At 38.6% G+C, this 20,492-nt stretch overlaps 2 protein-coding genes and 1 pseudogene across 23 annotated transcripts in view; 2 read left to right on the forward strand and 1 right to left on the reverse strand.

Annotated features, from left to right (window-relative positions):
* The window catches only part of ATM (ATM serine/threonine kinase), a 211,345-nt gene extending 199,912 nt beyond the window's left edge, over nucleotides 1–11,433 (reverse strand). For 8 of the 19 annotated variants that reach the window (XM_057750326.1, XM_057750327.1, XM_057750329.1 and 5 more), the window contains exons 1-6: nucleotides 11,278–11,425; nucleotides 10,669–10,868; nucleotides 6,820–6,918; nucleotides 6,624–6,736; nucleotides 5,198–5,343; nucleotides 1,579–1,743 (exon numbers count right to left, since the gene is read on the reverse strand). In XM_057750326.1, the coding sequence (XP_057606309.1) occupies nucleotides 1,579–1,743; nucleotides 5,198–5,343; nucleotides 6,624–6,736; nucleotides 6,820–6,891 (496 nt within the window). In that variant the 5' untranslated portion in view covers nucleotides 6,892–6,918; nucleotides 10,669–10,868; nucleotides 11,278–11,425. The other 11 variants (XR_009055587.1, XM_057750339.1, XM_057750338.1 and 8 more) reach the window with 6 other exon arrangements.
* LOC130829596 (U2 spliceosomal RNA) lies at nucleotides 2,971–3,097 on the forward strand (annotated as a pseudogene).
* A 246-nt stretch (nucleotides 11,434–11,679) lies between the features above and the next one.
* LOC130861243 (protein NPAT) overlaps nucleotides 11,680–20,492 on the forward strand; it is a 64,398-nt gene continuing 55,585 nt past the window's right edge. The window contains exon 1 of one of the 4 annotated variants that reach the window (XM_057749903.1): nucleotides 11,680–11,826. In XM_057749903.1, the coding sequence (XP_057605886.1) occupies nucleotides 11,790–11,826 (37 nt within the window). In that variant the 5' untranslated portion in view covers nucleotides 11,680–11,789. The remainder of the gene's footprint in view (nucleotides 11,827–20,492) is intronic. The other 3 variants (XM_057749905.1, XM_057749904.1, XM_057749906.1) reach the window with 3 other exon arrangements.

Genomic DNA, 20,492 nt, shown 5'->3' on the forward strand with positions numbered 1-20,492 from the left:
TCATGGATTGGAAGAGTCTATGTTGTTAAGATGTCTATTCCTCCTTAGTTCAACAGGTTCAATGCAATACAAATAAAATCCCAGCAGGATTTTTTGTAGAAATCGACAAGATGATTCCAAAATTTATATGGAAATGTTGACTTAGAAGACCAAGGCCATCTTCTCATCTCACTCTAAACTCTCTCCCTAGACAATCTCACCCACAACCATCGCTTCAATCACCATCTCTACCAAATATAGTCTGAATGTAAACTTCACTTCTTGAGCAGAGTCTTCATTAGAGAAGTAAATTTCAGAGAAGGTAACTAACTAGAAAAATAATTCAACAAAAAGACTGATTATTAGAAATGAAAGCAGTGTGCTTAAAAATAAAGAGAATTTCAGAGAACATCCCAGATGATGGAATCATAGTAAGGAGACTAGAGGAACGACTACCTTTGTTTTAGAGACCCGTGGTTACAAGTAATAATCTAAAATGTACAAATATCCTAAATATTTAGGCTGAACCATCTTGGTGACAGATGTGTCAGAGTATCCTAGATATCGCTGGCCTATTCTCCAAAGGCTGCCACGGGGCTTATTGAGGGCCCTGTTTGGGACACAGCCTCCTTTGTGTTCAGAGCAATAGCAAAGGTCCCAGATTAAGAAATTAAGCAATAGTTGAGAAGGCCTTTACTAATGAGGGAACAGCAGAATACAATGCAGAGCACTGACCAGGTCATGGTTTTATGGTCCACAAACATCTTATTTTGAAATGATAAACTGACAGTAAAAAATATAGACAAATGTCTCTTAAGTTAGCACAATTTATCTTGAATAATTCTCAATGAAAAATACTGAGTCTCTAAATTTTCAGAGGTGGCTGTACTAGAAGACTTTGATATCTGGCTTAAAGTCATTTCATTAAAACCAAATACCATTTTCATCCATTAAGCCACCCAGAGCCAGAAATACTCCACCTTTGAAATCAATAAACTCAAAATTTTCAGTCTCTGACCAAACTTCCTTTGTGGTCTCTTAGTACCTGTCACCTACAAACTGTCAACAATACCTCCCTGGCACCCCACTCTACTTATCTTGTAAGTCACTGAGTCCTATATATTCTAATATTTTATTTCTATTACCTTATCAGTGACCAGCTAACTACCTAATCCTAATGGATACTTTTCTGTCTTATTATTTCTACAACACTTTAAATGTCACACTCCTTCCAACTTGAAACTCTCTTGCTTTCCCTTCTATGACACCTCTCTCTTAGTTTTTCTTCTTTCTTCTTTAACTCACTGCATTATAACTTTTGGTTTACTTGGTTTTTTCTGTCATTGGACTGTTAAGTCTTTGAGGACAGGTATGGCATCTTTCAATTCTGTAATTTTAGTTCTGATAGCAGGCACCAAATACATTATTAGTGACAACAATTTAGGAAGTACACAATACATGAAAACTAAGTGTCAGATTCTATAATGATTTATATCATTTAACTAAGGTACTGTTAAACTGTGAGGTCATTTGAATGCTCGTTTGGTGAAATTTCATCTCAGAAGGAAAAATTCACAAATGACAAAATTCAAACCACACCTGTCCACTGTTGCTGAGGTATCTCACACCAGTACTTCCTCACTGAGAGAATGTCCTTCAGCAATATGTTGCTACAATCGGCTCCATGGATGGCACCGCTTGATGAATCTTTCACTGCATCCATGATATAATTCAAGAGCTCTTGACACTTTAGCCTGGGTGCTCCTATTTAAAAATAAAATAAACAAACAAAAACACATAAATCTTAAGAAAAGTAAGTTAAGGACACCTGGAATTGCAACTGTATAAATAACTCCATTTGGGAAATTACTATTAACTAACCTCCTTCTCATAAAACAGGAATTAGCGAACTATGGCCCACGGCAAATTTCAGCCAATCACCTGTTTCTGGAAATAGAGTTTTACTGGACCACAAACATGTCTGTTCACTTACACATTGTATATGGCTACTTTCATGCTAAAACGGCAAAGTTGAGTAGTTGAGACAGAGACTACATAGCCTGCAAACTAAAAAACATTTACTATCTGGTCCCTTTACAAAAAAAGCTTGCCAATCATGTAGGATTATATAGCAAAATCATTCATTGTATCCTTAATAACTCACAATTTCTTACTTTAGACCTAAAATGACCCAAAGTTTCTTGTTTTTAATTAATTTATTTATTTATTGGCTGTATTGGGTCTTCGCTGCTGCTCACAGGCTTTCTCTAGTTGCAGAGAGAGAGGGCTACTCTTTGTTGCACTGCGAGGGGTTCTCACTGCAGTGGCTTCTCTTGTTGAGAAGCAAGGGCTCTAGGCATGCGGGCTTCAGTAGTTGGGCACATGGGCTCAATAGTTGTGGCTCATGGGCTCTAGAGCGCAGGCTCAGTAGTCGTGGCACCTGGGCTTAGTTGCTCTGCGGCATGTGGGATCTTCCCAGACCAGGGCTTGAACCCGTGTCCCCTGCATTGGCAGGCAGATTCTTAACCACTGCACCACCAGGGAAGCCCCGATCCAGAGTTCCTTGGTATTTTTTAATAAAAACCTGAACTTATTAGAATAAGATTATAAGGGGAATGCTATTTACTTTGAAAAGTAAAATTACTTCCAAGTCCTATAATAGCATTTATTGCATATAAATATGTAAGACTATAATTTTTAGTTTTATTTGTTTATTAAAGGTCCTGAAAATTCAGAATTAATGGATATATTCTTAAAGGTAACAAAAGTACATTCAAAATTTGTTACTTTCAGTAAATCATATTGATGTCAGCTGAAATTTTTCATATTTCAATATTAACAATCAAAATTGCATATAAATGTTTTGTTGTAGGCTATGAGCAAGGTGCAAGTCATTATGCATATCTGAATATATTCTAGTTTAAGATTGTTTAAGATGAGACTAGTTATATAAGTATGGTAAATAAATACACATTGATATAACAAAAAATCATCACTTCTTGGCTCTTTGGCTAAGATCAAGTGTAGTTTCTGTTCTTATTAGTTTAAAAAATCGTTTTTAATTGTGGTTTATATCATAATTTTCGGCATCTGGCTAATGATGAAATGCACAATCATAATGTCTTCTGCTGTGTCTCCCTGAGCATTTCTCGCTTATAGTCTTCATAACATTTTCTTAACAGTAACATCTGTTATAGTTGAACAATATTTACTCTTACTGGTTCCTTCCCAGTTACCTGTTTTTTCCTGATCTCTGTTTATCATACCTTGGATACCAACGTTAACCAAGTCTGGCAAAATTTGGACATGTGTTTAAATTCCCATCAACCCTCTAACCCTCTGAAATAAAAATTAAAGACGTGAGATGATATGATAGTAGCGCTTGGTTTTTGATTCAAGATTAAAGATGTTTAAGTTACAAAGTAAAACCTGAAAGAAAAAAAAGTCTTGAATAAAAATATCATTTTCCAACTAAATAATCTTACATTGAAAATTTCATCCATTCATTCCTATAAACCAACACATTGATACTTTCACACACACATTTTTAAATGTGATCTCCATTGTTAATCTTGCAACAGAAGGTTGCTTTCACTTTAAAGCAAAATTCTAAGCTGCAAACTTTTCTGATGGGCTACGAATGGGCTACAAATATCTTTCTCTCACTCACTCACAAATTCTGTAAGACCATATTAAGATCTATTAAGAGCCCAGCATTAGCGGCCAAGGATACAAATTTTAATGGATGCAGAGCAAAAGTGGGTGCAAAAACATTTCAGTGTAGCCTTCTTTTGTCTGTGCTGGAGTCCCTTCTCAGCATAACTTGCAGCTATCCACACAAAATGGCATCTCAGAGGAGCTGGAAAACTAAATTTTTGCTAAAACCATTGTCTTTTAGACTCAAGTCTCATACCACCATTTTGAAATATCATTCACTAACAATCTATATCCTTCTACTTAGTAATGTTTACCAACATAGGGCTTTTCTGATTCTTAAACTAAACTTGGTATCACAAAGCCACTTTCTTATCTGTGAATAGTAAAGCTTGAGTCCAGGTCCCTAAACAAACATTTCTGCCTCTAGCTTTTCAGCATTGTATGACAACCATTTCCTCACATAAGCCTACTAGGATCCTGCATTTTGGTTCAAAAATATTGGCTTTTCAAAATATCAACTGTATAAGTTCAAAATGGGAGATATGTGGCTCATCAAAAGCGAAAAAGAACCTGCTTGGCTTTTTTGTTTTGTTTTGCTTTTATCAATAGTAAGCATGGGAACTTCCCTGGTGGCGCAGCAGTTAAGAACCCGCCTGCCAACGCAGGGGACACGGGTTTAAGCCCTGGTCTGGGAAGATTCCACATGCCAAGCAGCAACTAAGCCCATGCGCCACAACTACTGAGCCTGCGTGCTGCAACTACTGAAGCCCTTGCACCTAGAGCCTGTGCTCCACAAGAGAAGCCATGGCACTGAGAAGTCTACACACCACAATGGAGAGCAGCCCCCACTCACAGCAACTAGAAAGACCCAAAGCAGCCACACACACACAAACAGTAAGCACGGTGTTAGTTAAGAGTGTGGGATCTGACTGTCAAGAAAACTAATGTGATCTTAGAATGAACCAGTAAAAGTATAGAATAAAAGATATGTAAGTCCTGCTCCACTCCATACCAATCAGAATATGCCTATAAGACTGAGTCTCACACTATAAAGAGACAGAGAATTAAGCTGAAGAACATTCAGAAGAGTGACACAAAAACTAGGTCATATGAGCTATAGGAAGTAGGACTGTTTAGCTTAGATGAGTCTTTAAGTATCTCAAAGGATGTCATTTTGAAAAAACTGACTAGTATTTTTCTGTATTATCTCAGAAAATAGAAGCAGTAACAAAAGGGAACAGGTTTTCACTACTATGAAAACTACTCAAAGATAGAAAAGATAAGCCTCAGAAGGTGTGTTTAGTCATTAAGGCTACCTAGGTGCAAGGGACACACAGGTGGGATCCAAGAAAAACAGGTAGATGAAATAAAATCTTTTAATCCTTTCAACCCTGAGATTCTATCATTCCATGCTTGTATAAATTCCTCCAAATAGCTGAACCCATTGTATTAAAAATCATTACATGTACTAGAAATTAGAGTTATCACTCAACTTTTAACTCACCATATTTAGCCCAAACTCATTTAACAATAACCTATTAAGCCAAGTAACAGCACTTACTTTTATTTGCACATTTGATGAAGTATTTGACCAAGCTACTGATTTCCTGCATCTTTTTCTGCCTGGTGGCTTGTGTCGAGGCTAATACATTTGGTTTTGCTGTTCTCAGACATTCTGTTTCTTTCTGAATATATTTCTGTAAAAATCTTCAAGAAAAGTTTCAGAAACTCATTAAATACTTAAATTATTATAATAGTTTCAAAAAGTCCTTTATGCCACCATAAAGAGCACTGTTTAAACCACATTGCTGCAGTCAATGTACCAGCTAAACAAAACAATTACATTTCTCTTTTAAGGCCTAAATCCTCAACACCAATTTAAAGTCTGGTCTGCAAAGCTCTTAATCTGTAATCTGCATGATTTTCTGTTGCTTTCCTGCCTGCTTTCTCATTCTATCATTAAAAGCTTGCAATGCTATTCGGGCTCTCAATTCTTCCTCACCGCTTTCTGCTACTCCGTACATGACCTATCTCTTTCCTAGGTAGTTGGTAATGTCTTTAGGCTTTAAATGAAGCCTGCCTATAAGATATTCATGATTAGCTGGGAATATCAGGTGCATATTTGGCCTACATGATCAGCTTATGCAAAACAGTATTCATCTTTAGATAATAACAATATTTGTGGTATCTGAAATAAAGTAACCAGAGGAAAAGAAATATGTAATTTTCATGTTATCTACAATGAAATCTGCAATGGTCTATCTAGTGTCAAATAAGAGCTAAAAAATAAAATAGATTATCTGTTCTAAACACTCAAGAACAAGTAAATACTCATATTTCCCCTTGACTGAAAATGTTCTTTCAAGTTTATCAGTATTCTGCCTTAATTTAAAATATTGTATTCATCTTTCATAAGTCTTACAATCTATTTCTAGTTATAAATGGGCTTCATAATTGAAAAATATGTCTTAATGTAAAAAGCAGCAATTCTGCTTGCCACTCCAATCCAGCAATGAATTATGTCTTTCTAATGCCAGAGTTCTGTGTTTGTTAACTGCATTCATATGGAATTTTCTAAAATTAGTTTTTACTTTTTTATTATAGCTTAACATACGGCAGTTACTTAGAGCAATATTTAAAGATGTCAAAGTAACAATGAAGGACTTGATATAACTTAATTTTATTCTTTAATTTGAAATAAAGTCTTATGAATGAACTGATATGAAAGAAATGCTCTCTAATCTTAGTGAGACATGTCTAAGACATTTTATTGAACTAACAATTCAAAAATCTTCACTTTTCCCTCTATGAATATCCTCTTCAAAAATTATGTTTCAGATAAATATTGATCACCACTTTCTTATGCAAGGCACAATGGTACACAAGGAGCAAAGATAAATTAGACCTATATACACAAAAAAATATCACAACAGAAATAAAAATGAAAGAGAAAAATAAAAACAGTAAAAAAATTTAGAATGGAATACCTGAAAACAGCATCCCAATTCAAACATTTCCCTTGTTTGGAATCTGAATGCTGATCTAAAAGTCGAATGGTTTCAGAATCCTGAATCAGGTGCTTAAATTTCTCAACCGCTTTCTAAAAATGAAAAAATAAGAAAATACTGGGTTACCAATCACACCCTTGCTTCAAGGAAAGATTAAATTTAAGTAATTTACTACCCTTCGTTCTGTAGCTCTATCATGTTCCAGTTGACGGCAGCAAATAAGCAGATCATTAAGTGCTAGACTCATGATTCAGAGTTTCAGAAAACACATCATCTGTAAAAAAACACACATACATGTAAAGTTATTTCTGACTGTGGTATTTATAGTTAGATCTAACTGTATAACTAGAGGCATATTATAATGCACACTGATGTTTCTTTTTTTTTAGAACTTCAATTTCAGAATTTTATTTTATATATTACGTGTTAAAAATTATACTCTTGATTAGCTTACTTTCTGAAATGTTAAAATTCAGAAAACAATCTTTTTTTTTAACTTAACTGTGAACGTCCTGTCAGATTGTTAGTGTTTTTCCATAATTTTATTTTTTTTTCAAGAGAAAAAAATGTGTTTATTCAGCTATCTTGATCCAATACAGTTTTTTTTTTTGAGGTACACCAAGTTCAATCATCTGTATTTATATACATATCCCCGTATTCCCTCCCTCCCTCGACTCCCCCCACCCTCCCCGTCCCAGTCCTCTAAGGCATCATCCATCCTCGAGTTGAACTCCCTTTGTTATACAGCAACTTCCCACTGACAATCTATTTTACAGTTGGTAGTATATATATGTCTGTGCTACTCTCTCACTTCGTCTCAGCTTCCCCTTCACCCCCCGCCCCCCCCAAACCTCGAGTTCTCCAGTCCATTCTCTGCATCTGCGTCCTTGTTCGTCTTGTCACTGAGTTCATCAGTACCATTCAAAGTGATGTTTCTTAATATTTCCATATTTAAGTGATTCTCTTAGAATATATCAAAACAAGCCTTAACATGCAAATGTGTATTGAATGTGTAGCAGAATAAAAATAAGAAATGTATAATTTATTTTTCTGAGAGCTCTTCTAGGAAACATGACATTTAAATTGAAATATAAAAGATGAAAAAAAGGCAGCCAGACAAAGAATAAGGAAAAGAGCACCCAAGGATTTAACACTGACTGTCTGAATGATCTAAAAGCACCCTTTCTCATATATAGTGACTTGTTATTTTGCTGAGCCAAAAGCTTAAATTGCTTATGCTTTGGAATGGATATGTAAGAGGTTATCATAGCTAGTAAGCCTCGCCTAGCACTTACATCTCAACTGGCTTTATGGTTCTCATTTAACACATAAAAATAGGAGGAAAATTATATTATTGTTATAAAAGGAAACGAAGGAAATTATATGCTACAGTGATATACCTTGCAAATGTCAAAGGTCAACTATATTTTACCATGCCTTAATGCCATTGCAGTAGACCACCTCCTTTTAGAGTTTCTGATACAATCAAATGCTCCTTTGATAAACTTAAAAAAAAAAATCTTTCAAGAAAAGCATTGTTTTAGTATTTCTGAGCCTTTTTACAAAGAAGCTTCATTTCTGTTACTATAAATGTTTATAGACAAAGAAAAAAACATACATATGTCTATTATATCTACAATATATATATTTCTCAAGAGGAAAAAAAAGGTGGGCAAAGTCCTTTTCCCATCCATCCACATAAATTCTACTCAATCTTTCAAGATCAAGTATGTTTCTCTGCACCTGCTTAACCTCACAGAATCTTAAAATTAGGAAGAACTGAGAGACCATGTCCAATCTTCCCATAAAGGAAGAAATCGCTCCAACAAAATTATCGCCCTCTCTTTAAACACTCTTAGAACAAACTACCTAATTAGACTAGCTATTTTATTGGCAGATAGCTCTAATCCTCTCCTCCATTTATATTCATAAGTTGTTCTGATTCCTTTATCTCTCTTATAACCTCCTTCACTACACTGCAGAATACAGGTCGTTATTTACTTGAGAGCCTATTTCATTTGATTGTATACCTCTTGAAGGTAAGGACTGTTGTTTTTACTTTTCCATTCCTTATAGTTTTATCTAGAACTGCTCTCCTTTCTTGCTCAATCTTAGTTTAAACCCTTCTTGAGTCAATAAGGAAAATAAAATTGGGATTCTAACCAATGAAAACACCTTAGCAATACCCAAAGAACCATAAAAGCAGGCACTTATATTCCTAATATGCTATTTGTAATGTGAAAAAATGCATGTTTACAGAACATATGACACTCACAAGAAGTGGTAGCCCTAAACTTTTTTTTTAAGCTGTGGTTTTTCTGAACTTCCTTTTCCTCCTAACCAGTTCTCAGAGATTGATTACTTTCAAGAAAACAAAACAGTTCAGTATTATCTACATAAACAGGAGATGTTCATCCACTGAGACAATCAACAATATTTATTTGGGCAAGTTCTGTGTCCGAGGTACTATGTTAGGGGTAGTTAGACACAAATCCCACCCTCACGGAGTAATAATTAGTGGGGAAGAGGGACAATAAACAAGTACACTGATAGATAAATCAATGCATAATTCCAAATTGTGATATATGACTCAAAGGAAGCAAATACACAATAACAATGGAAAGGATCATTTTTTATAAACTATCAAGTAAGATGTATCAAAGGAGGTTACAATAAAGCCAAGATCTCAATGAGCTAGTGCCAATCACAGAAAAAGTTAAAGGACCAACATCTTAGAGAAGGAGACTAGCACAGCCAAAGGGTTCTAAGATGGAAAAACACAAAGTATGTTGGAGGAACTGAAAGACGACCAAAAGTACTAGAGTAGTTAGCTAGAGTAAGAATATCACCACTTAAAGTTGAATTCGATTAATATATTAATCCACAACGATTTAGGTTCCACTCCCAACATGCAACTGGCATGATACATATTTCCTAAGTAATAGCTTCTGAATTGGCAAATCCATTGTTCCTTTTCAGATCTCAACCCAGTTGATCGCTTTGCAGAATCTGACAACGATGCTTATATCCCATCTTCCTGGATCTAATTAGAAAAGAATGTGGGCTCTGTGGTCAGACTGTACTAGCTCGTATCCTGGTCCTGCCACTCACAAGCGGTATAATCTTGGGCATGTTAGCTAATTTCTCTAAACCTCAGTTTTCTTAATGATAAAATGAAAAACAATACTAGAACTGAACTAGATCTGCAAAGAGATATTGTAAGGATTCGTGTACATGTTTAACACAGTGCCTGGGACATAGAAAATGCTCAATAAATGTTAGCATTTATCAGTATTCCCTTCCTTTCTGTTCCACAAGTCTCTTTTGATGGTTCCTTATCCATCCACACCTGAAAGAACATCCTTGTCTTACTTTTCACTGTGTTTTCACAGTAGGATCGCATCCATTCCTATGACATCAACATGTTAAAAATGCCCAAATCTATTTTATTCAATGCAGGACCTCACTCTTGAGCTTCAAGAACCTTTTACACGTTGTGCCTTTATACGCATTTTCCCTTCTGTCTGGAAGGTTCCTATCAATCTCCAGGGCAATTTAACACTGAAAGGTCTCACCGCAAACAGAATTGATTCTCCCAGGCTGAGTTTCTACAGAACCTCAACCACTCGTCTACCATCACAAGACTCTTCTATCACGTTTTCACCCTGAGTTCTTTTTTTAAAAACTCTTTATTGAACTATGATTGCTTTACACTGTTGTGTCAGTTTCTGCTGCACAACAAAATGAATCAGCTGTATTTATACATATATCCCATATCCCCTCCCTCCCCGACTCCCTCCCTCCCTCCCTATCCCAGTCCTCTAAGTCATCACCCATCATCGAGTTGATCTTCCTGTGTTATGCAGCAGCTTCCCACTAGCCATTTTACACTTGGTAGTGTGTATATGTCAATGCTGCTCTCTCACTTCGTCCCAGCTTCCCCTCCCCCCCCCTCAAGTCCGTTCTCTACATCTGTATCTTTATTCTCACCCTGAATTCTAACAGTCTTTTTACTTATCATTACCCGGTAAGAACAGCAGCCAATGCTCTTGAGCGCTCACCACAAGACGGGATTGTCACAGGGAAGATTGTACAGCGAGGTCACACAGCGAGCGGAGAGTCAGCATTCCAACTCCGTGAGCGTGATTCCAAAGCCCATGCTCTTAATCACGAGACTGTAGTTTAACCCTTAAACTACAGTCAACTGCTCGCTGATTGAAACTACTAATTATGAGAGGGGAGAAAAAGATAATTAGTCAAGGCACCTAGTCTCATCTGGACACAGGGGCAGGGGACGCGCACGAAGGTTCAATTCTGGGTATTTAGAAGAAGCTTCAAGGCTAAGTCGGCCAGGGGCAGGAAGGGTGGGCGGAAGAGAGCGGTAAGGACGCGGCTGCGCAAGAGGAAGTGAAAAGACGAGCAAACGGCCGCTCTGGAGAAGTGCGTCTGCAGACTAGAACTGAAAGGCTCACACACGACTGAATTCCCCAAGGCAGAAGCCACCGCGATGCTTCCGCGGCCCTGCCGCTGGACTGGGAGAGCCAAAGCGGAATCTCTGGAGGCGCCGACAGCCGAAGCCTACAAGCCCTCTCCACACGCCTCCCTCACAAGCCGGAGGTGGCTGTCCACGTACTATTCTGGCTTCCGGATCAAAGCCGGCGTGACCGCGCAGCGTGCGTCCCCGAAGGAAGTAGGAAGGCGTACGGGCGCAGGGACGCTGTCTGCGCGTACGCGCCGACCCCCACACGCTCTCCGCTGCCGACGCTCGCTGCCCAAAACATCGGGCTCATCCGAGGAAACGCGCCTGCGCCCTGCCCGCCAATGGCGGCAGACCCTGCGTCCACCGCCCGCCCGCGAGCTCAGGCTCAGGCTCTCTTGTCCCGCCTTCTCGCCCCCTTCAGCCCCACCCCTCCAAAGGTGAGGACGGATGTGACGACAGTCCGAGGAGCGCGGAGGCGGGTTTCATTTCGGCGCCTTTCTCTCTCCGGCGGAAACGATTGGCTGGCGTGGAGGGAAAGGGGCGGGACAAATTGCCGCGGGTTCAGTGCCGCCACTGGAACCGGGAGATGCGGCACAGGAGCTGTCGCTGTGCTGGCTTTTAACTGAGTCTCGTCTCTTATTGCGGCTTCTCCTGCGGCTTCGATCATGCTGTTACCTTCGGACGTAGCCCGGCTGGTACTGGGTGAGCGCCGGCGCGGGAGGGAGTGGTACCGGACCAGTCTAAGCAGGACGGAAGGACCTCTGAGGCCAAAGGTTCTCCCTGGGTGGGGAAGCTGTGGGGCTCTGCCTCCCCGCCTGCAAGTGCAGGCTGCCGGTGAGGCTTCTCCGGTCGGAGGCTTGGGCTGTTTAAGCGTCTTTGTGTGTGGATACTCCTCTTTTCCGAGGCTCCGTGGCGAGGGGAGGCTGAAGGAACTCGGGGTGAAACACCTGAGGCCCGCATCCGGTGGGAAAGTCAGGCCTGCACACTTAATTAGGATCCCTGCAGGGGAGTTGCCTACGTGATGGATGCACTGCGTTCCTCAACCTTGGGCTCACTTTCCCTTGTCAGAGCTGGGGCCGTATTAAGGAAAAAAAAGGCTTCCCTAGCCACCCAGCTTTGTAGAAGGACCTTCCTGACGGCCTTCGCATAACGAGCTTTTAGAACTACGAATTTGGGGCGAATGAGGTGATTTTCTCTCTCTACACTCCATCCTCCTGCAAGAAGTCGTAAAGTGTAGAGGTTTGAAACGCCAGTTGCATACTTTATGACAGCAGCAGTTCCCGTTCTTTTTTTAGCAAGAATTTTCACAGGGGAAATGCCTTCCAGTTGAACGTTTTCTGGTCCTAGTTAAGTTTTTCCTCAATTTGAAAAGAATTAGTAACACTGCCAGTTGTCAGGGTGTATTGTCTGTGTGGGAAACGGTTTTGTTGTTTGTCCCCTGAAAGAATAAAGAGGATTTTTACGGCTGGGAATGAGAGCCACATAAAGCTCTAAACCGGAGCTAGTGATTTACAGACATCATATGTGAATGGCAAATGGTAAACATCTGTGATAAAACTTCTTCTGGTGTACACGGCCATTACTACCATTATTTTATTGTCAGAAAAACCCATTTCTTATTCCTTTTTAAAGTACCCATCGCTGTCCAAAAAAAAAAAATGACTTTTGTGCACAGGCTCTTGATGAGCACATTTTGCAGAAAGCATTAGAGGGTAATGGTTCTACCAACTGTTTTTGGAGAAAATAATGACTTAAGTTTAAACTAATATTTTGTTAATCTTTGGTTAATCGTTTGCACACTTTATCAGAACTGAATATCAACAGTTAACGTACATCTAAGGAAAAAGCTAGCTGTCTTGTAATTGTTATATTAATTAGGCTTATATGTAAACAGATCCAAAGTAGACTTTCACAAAGTTCACCATAACATTGACATACTTTATTATGGGTAGCTGTCCTGTGCATTGTGGGCTGTTTAGCAGCATCCCTGGCTTCTGTAGGGTAGATGCCAGAAGGACCCCAATCCCCACACCCACCCAGTTGTGAGAATAAAAAAAGTGTCCAGATATTGCCAGTATGTTTCCTGGAGGGCAAGAACCACTGGTCTCAAGAAAACAGTACGATTTTCTAACTGGAATAATTTACACCAAACTCGTGAGTATTTATTCTCCACAAAGCAGCTGCTCTCCTAGACTTCCTCCTTTTTTTTAAATAAATAAAAACTACAGAGGCATTGTTTCTTATCCCCAAATTCTTATTTGTCATTCACATTCCATTTTCATTGATACCAATCCTAGCAGTATGCATCACCTTATTTCTCTTTTGGACTGTTGTCATGGCTTCTCATATAGTCTTGCAATTCATCTTATTTACTGTTACAAAAATCTGCCTAAAGCATTGACACTACATCTTCAATTCTGAAAGTTGAAAGGGTTGTGCACTTAGCAAAAATTTCAAGTTGTGCCAAAGAATAATACCAAAAAAAGCAAATCTCCCCACACTAACCACTCATGCTTTTTTCATTTAGTATTATCATATCAACATGGAGATCTGTGGTCACAAAACTTAGTGGCTTAAAATATTAACAGTTTTATTATTTGCTCATTCTTCTCCTGTCAGTACTCCCTCTCTCTCAGTACTCCTTCGGCCCCTCTCATCGTGGGCCCCTTTTCTCTGTGTCCTTTCAGCAAACCTTTGGGTGCTTAGTATGTTCTAGGCACTGTGCCAAATGCTAAAAATAGGGTTTTCCCCTTAGAGTTTACATAATTGGGTTTTTTACCCTTACCCACACACAGCAAAACACTTTCCTAGACCCCACCTCACATTCTATCTAATGCTCTATGTTACCCTTTCACAAGTCAGATTTATTCAAAGAATAAGCTCTGCTTAGTTGCTCTGCTTCCTCACTTAGCTTTCATTCTTCAGTGTGCTGCACTGAGTTTTGTACCTCACTGCTCCACTTAAATAGCCCTTGCTACTCAGCTACATCCAGCTATCGCCTGGCTGGAATTTCTTTAAATGTTGTACAGGCCAAAATACTTCATAGTGTTGTTTGTTGCCTCCGGGCCAGCAGTTTTGGTTTTATTAGTATGTCATATAAGGTGCTCTGTGGAACTGAGCCCACCAGTCTCTCTTGCTTGATCTCAGCTTCTCCACAGATGCCCTGTGCTCCAGGTGTACCAAACTACTTATAGTTTCTCCAAATACTCTTTTGCATTTTGTTCCCTCTGTCTGCAGTGTTTTTCTCCATCTTCCTAGTACACTTGTATTCAAGGTTTAGGTCAATTGTAATCTCTCGAACTATTTCCAGCAGATACAGTTAGTACTTCCTCCTTACATGTTCTCATGGCATTGTAGATTACTTCTATCATGCTCTTACATGTTTTATTGTAGCTGTGTGTTTACTTAGTTTTTTTTTTTTTTTTTGGTAAAATAAAACATAACAAAATTTAACCATTTTACCTATTTTTACAGTTCCGTGGAATTAAGTACAATCACATTGTTCTGTAACCATCACCATCATTCACCTGTAGAACTCCACCCTCCCAAATTGAAATTTACTCACTTTTTTGTCCTATTCAGTATTCTTAATCTGGGATTAATGGACAGGTTTCAAGAGTTCTGGAAGCCCCCAAACTATCTATAAAGGTTTATGTACAGGTTGGGCATTTTTATGGGTAAAATATCCAGAACTTACTTTAGATTCCTAAATAAGTTTGTCCTTTTCTGTGTGTCAGCATCCATTCAGGAAGACTGAAACTAATCTGAGTATTTAGCATGGAGGGATTTAATGAGGGAATTGGTTACACTGGTGATAGAAAAGCTAAGACAAGCTGCTTACATGAGCCAACTCAGAAGGTAGCAACAGCAGGAAACCACGCTGATAACCAGGACAAGGAGAGATGGAACCCAGAGGCTGGTTTCACTGTGTGGAAGCTGGAAGGTAGGCTTGTTTGGTGTGGGAGCAGTAGTAGAGATTCTACCAGGGCAAAGAGGGAACGGGAGCAAAAAAAACATGGCTCCTTCTAACTGCCCTCCAGTCTCCCACTGGTGTTTCCCATTGATGGAACTCAGCCAGAAGCTAGCGGACATGGAGACCAGGAAATTGCTTGCAGGGGGTCAGGTTTCCTTTCCTACAGCGCAGAGCAGGGGAAATAGGAAGAGTAGATTTGGAGGCAAACAACCAGGACCGGCATACCCCGAAAGCTGAAGAGCCACTAGTTCTATTAACCTTTATATCACTAAGACATAGATATTTAATAAATATTTACAAAAGTGTAGCTGTGATCATGACCTTCCTGTTTGTCTACTGAATAGTATGTCATTTTTTTTAGATTCTGTTTATTCAGATTCTATTTTTTATTCATAATAATGTCATTGCTGACATTTACATTTTATGGCCCTTACCCTTTCTGTCTTTTCAGCTGTATTTCCAACTGTTCTCCATCACATACCTTGTGCTTCATCTAAACCAGGCATGTTCTTCAAACATGCTCCATATATGCTTTCCTTCAGCTTCGTTGGGATTCTCCAACTATCCTTCAAGATTTGTCTCTTCCTTGAAACATGCGTAATATTCCCCAAGTCTGTTAGTACTTTCTCTAGCCCCTTTGAAGTAAGTCCAGTTTTCTTACTGCCTTTGCTTTGTGTTACAGTTATTTGCACATATATCTTCTGGGTCTTTGTAGATTGTAGCTTCTTTATAGAGAGATTTTCTTTGTTATTTGTGGACCTAGTAATATAAAGCACTGAAAGTTAAGTCTTCCCAAGAGTTACTTAAATTTTTTTAAGATCTTAAACTGATATTTGGGGGAAATTATTAGAATATGTGAAGGAAATATTTTCAGGTAGGGGGATTTGCTGTCTCCTGCTTTCTTCATCAGACACATCTCTCTTTATCTTTCCCTCTATAAATAGGAAGAAGAGAGGGCAGACCTTGGAATCCTAGGTCCTAAAATTCAAAAAACCTAGATATAGGTAGGATTTTGTCTTTCCTTCTCTTTTTCAGATATTTTTCCTTCAGTCTGTTTTGTTACTCATTACTGCCTCCACTGAAGAGCAGGCAGAAGACAATATTATGTTAATAAAAAAGGAAATTCAAGTTACCTTTTTGAACATCTTTCAGTAAGTTTACACAAAAGATGTAGTTATTTTATTCTAATGGGTTTTTTTTTTAAGGAATAAAGAGGAGAAAGAAAACTAATTTTGATTGAAAAGTATTTGTATTATTGTAATAAAAGATAATTGGTCCCTATTTTGTATTTTCATTGTAATATTTTAGATTTAGAGTAATATGTACCGAAAATTTCCCCCATTATTCTTATTGAGAATTGGTTACAATCAGGCACTTGATGATAAATAAACTTTTTGTAGGCAAATAACTGGTTAACTATAAGTGTAATAATAAATGAGCATGAAAGCAGTCAACTGTTACTTTACCGCATTATCTTGGAACTTCTCGGACAAAAGTAAAGCAGAATACATCAAGTCTAATCTAAAAATGGGAATTCTAGGTACCCCAAAGGTGGGCATGTTTTCTTTAAGAGCAGAAGAGGTATATCTCATATGTTGCTGTTTAAAGATGTCTTATGACTTTTAAACACTTGTAGAAGCAATCTAGAGCTTTTTAACAAAGCCTCTTCTCAAGTGTATACTATACTTCTCATAATATCTTATGAGAAGCCAAAAACTACCTGATCTTCGGTGGTTTGATTTGGTTCCATTCGGTTCGGTTTTTGGCCTCACCACTCAGCTTGCAAGATCTTAATTCCCTGACCGGGGGTTGAACCCTGGCCCTTGGCAGTGAAAGCACGGAGTCCTAACCACTGGATCACCAGGGAATTCCCACCATGTTTTTCTAGAAAGGTTAACTGTATATCACTACATTCTGTCTTGGGCAGTGGTTCTCAGCCTTTGTTTCATTATCATAGCCTTAGGAAGTATTTTTAGACTTTTTTTTTCCCTACTTGCCTGTCCCATGAGATTTTAATGTTACAAATATGCTGTTTATATATTGTGTGCATACCGTGATACACACATAAAGAGAGTTATATTCATTCCCCTTCCTCCCCAGTACCAATTTTCACCCCCCTTGAGGCTGTGTCATTTTTTTTGAGAATACTTGGTCTAGAGAAAAGCAAGTCTACTTTAAGGAATTAGATTTCATACCACCAGTTGTTAGAAGTCCCAAGTGTTTAACATTGTATCTGGGGTGGTTAGTACTTTTGAAACTTTCTACCATGAAAAAAAACTGTTTGGGGTCTTCAGTTTAAATCTTGAAGCATATAAAGAAAAAGCTCCAACTGCCCTAATTCCATGATGACTCTAGTGGTTTATAGACATTTAAAATTCTAAATTCATGAAATCCTAGTGGCAGCTGACTTACTTATTCCAAATAATATAACTGTCAGAAAGCCAGTCATAACAAATTATTTCTTTTCAGCTGGCTGTAGTTTTATAGGGGTTTATATTGGGTTGTTTATTTGTGAAAAATGAGAAAAGGAAAATAGCAATCTATCTTTGATTCACCAAATTTCACATTGAAGGTGATTTTATTTTATTATTTTATTTTATTTATTTACTGCTTTGGGTCTTCGTTGCTGTGAGCGGGCTTTCTCTAGTTGTGAGCGAGGGCAACTCTTCATTGCAGTGCACGGGCTTCTCAGTGCAGTGAATTCTCTTCTTGCAGAGCACAGGCTCTAGGCACATGGGCTTCAGTAGTTGCAGCACATGGGCTCAGTAGTTGTGGCACGCGGGCTTAGTTACTCCACAGCATGTGGGATCTTCCTGGACCAGGGCTCGAATCTGTGTCCCCTGCATTGGCAGGTGCATTCTTAACCACTGTGCCACCAGGGAAGTCCCTCTTCTGATTTCTAAATGCTTTCTCATACTTCAAAGGACAATGTCTTTGGTTTTTTTTTTTTTTTTATAATTTTATTTTATTTTTTTGGGGGGTACACCAGGTTCAATCAACTGTTTTTATACACATATCCCCATATTCCCTCCCTTCCTTGACGCCCCCACCTCGATTCCCCCCCACCCTCCCTGCCCCAGTCCTCTAAGGCATCTTCCATCCTCGAGTTGGACTCCCTTTGTTATACAACAACTTCCCACTGACTATTTTACAGTTGGTAGTATATATATGTCTGTACTACTCTCCCGCTTCTTCTCAGTTTCCCCTTCACCCCCCGCCCCCTCCCATACCTCGAGTTCTCCAGACCATTCCCTGTATCTGCTTCCCTGTTCTTGTCACTGAGTTCATCAGTACCATTTTTAGATTCCGTATATGTGAGTTAGCATGCAATATTTGTCTTTCTCTTTCTGACTTACTTCACTCTGTATGACAGATTGTAGTTCTATCCACCTCATTACATATAGCTCCATCTCATCCCTTTTTATAGCTGAGTAATATTCCATTGTATATATATGCCACATCTTCTGTATCCATTCATTTGTTGATGGGCATTTAGGTTGCTTCCATGTCCTGGCTATTGTAAAGAGTGCTGCAATAAACATGATGGTACAAGTTTCTTTTGGGATTATGGTTTTCTTTGGGTATATGCCCAGTAGTGGGATTACTGGATCATATGGTAGTTCTATTTGTAGTTTTTTAAGGAACCTCCAAATTGTTTTCCATAGTGGCTGTACCAACTTACAGTCCCACCAACAGTGCAGGAGAGTTCCCTTTTCTCCACACCCTCTCCAACATTTGTTGTTTCCAGACTTTGTGATGATGGCCATTCTGATTGGTGTGAGGTGATACCTCATTGAGGCTTTGACTTGCATTTCTCTGATGATGAGTGATGTTGAGCATCTTTTCATGTGTTTGTTGGCCATCTGTATGTCTTCTTTGGAGAAATGTCTATTTAGGTCTTCTGCCCATTTGTGGATTGGGTTATTTGCTTTTTTGGTATGAAGCTGCATGAGCTGCTTGTATATTTTGGAGGTTAATCCTTTGTCCGTTGTTTCATAGGCAATTATTTTTTCCCATTCTGAAGGTTGCCTTTTAGTCTTGTTTATGGTTTCCTTTGCTGTGCAAAAGCTTTTAAGTTTCATGAGGTCCCATTCGTTTATTCTTGATTTTATTTCCATGATTCTAGGAGGTGGGTCAAAAAGGATGTTGCTTTGATGTATGTCAAAGAGTGTTCTGCCTATGTTTTCCTCTAGGAGTTTGATAGTGTCTGGCCTTATATGTAGGTCTTTAATCCATTTGGAGTTTATTTTTGTGTATGGTGTTAGGAAGTGTTCTAATTTCATTCTTTTACATGTTGCTGTCCAATTTTCCCAGCACCACTTATTGAAGAGGCTGTCTTTTTTCCATTGTATACTCGTGCCTCCTTTGTCAAAGATAAGGTGCCCATATGTGTTTGGGCTTACTTCTGAGTTCTCTATTCTGTTCCATTGATCTTCCTTTCTATTTTTGTGCCAGTACCATACTGTCTTGATCACTATGGCCTTGTAGTATAGTTTGAAGTCAGGAAGCCTGATTCCACCAACTCCATTTTTCCTTCTCAAGATTGCTTTGGCTATTCGGGGTCTTTTGCGTTTCCATACAAATCGTAAGATTTCTTGCTCTAGTTCTGTGAAAAATGCCATTGGCAATCTGATCGGGATTGCATTAAATCTGTAAATTGCTTTGGGTAGTACAGTCATTTTCACGATGTTGATTCTTCCAATCCAGGAACATGGTATATCCCTCCATCTGTTTATGTCATCTTTGATTTCTTTCATCAATGTCTTAAAGTTTTCTGCATACAGATCTTTTGCCTCCTTAGGCAGGTTTATTCCTAGGTATTTTATTCTTTTGGTTGCAATGGTGAATGGGAGAGTTTCCTTCATTTCTCTTTCTGCTCTTCCGTTGTTAGTGTATAGGAATGCAAGAGATTTCTGTGCATTAATTTTGTATCCTGCTACTTTACTAAACTCATCAATGAGTGCTAGCAGTTTTCTGGTAGAGTCTTTAGGGTTTTCTATATATAGTATCATGTCATCTGCAAAGAGTGATAATTTTACTTCTTCTTTTCCAATTTGGATTCCTTTAATTTCTTTTTCTTCTCTGATTGCTGTGGCTAACACTTCCAAAACTATGTTGAATAACAGTGGTGAGAGTGGACACCCTTGTCTTGTTCCTGTTCTTAGAGGGAATTCTTCCAGTTTTTCTCCATTGAGAACAATGTTGGCTTTTGGTTTGTCATATATGGCTTTTATGATGTTGAGGTAATTTCCTTCTATGCCCATTTTCTGGAGAGCTTTGATCATAAATGGATGTTGAACTTTGTCAAAAGCTTTTTCTGCATCTATTGAAATGATCATATGGTTTTTATCCTTCAATTTGTTGATATGATGAATCACGTTGATTGATTTGCGTA

This window comes from Hippopotamus amphibius, chromosome 9, assembly GCF_030028045.1.
Source record: "Hippopotamus amphibius kiboko isolate mHipAmp2 chromosome 9, mHipAmp2.hap2, whole genome shotgun sequence".
NCBI lineage: Eukaryota > Metazoa > Chordata > Mammalia > Artiodactyla > Hippopotamidae > Hippopotamus > Hippopotamus amphibius.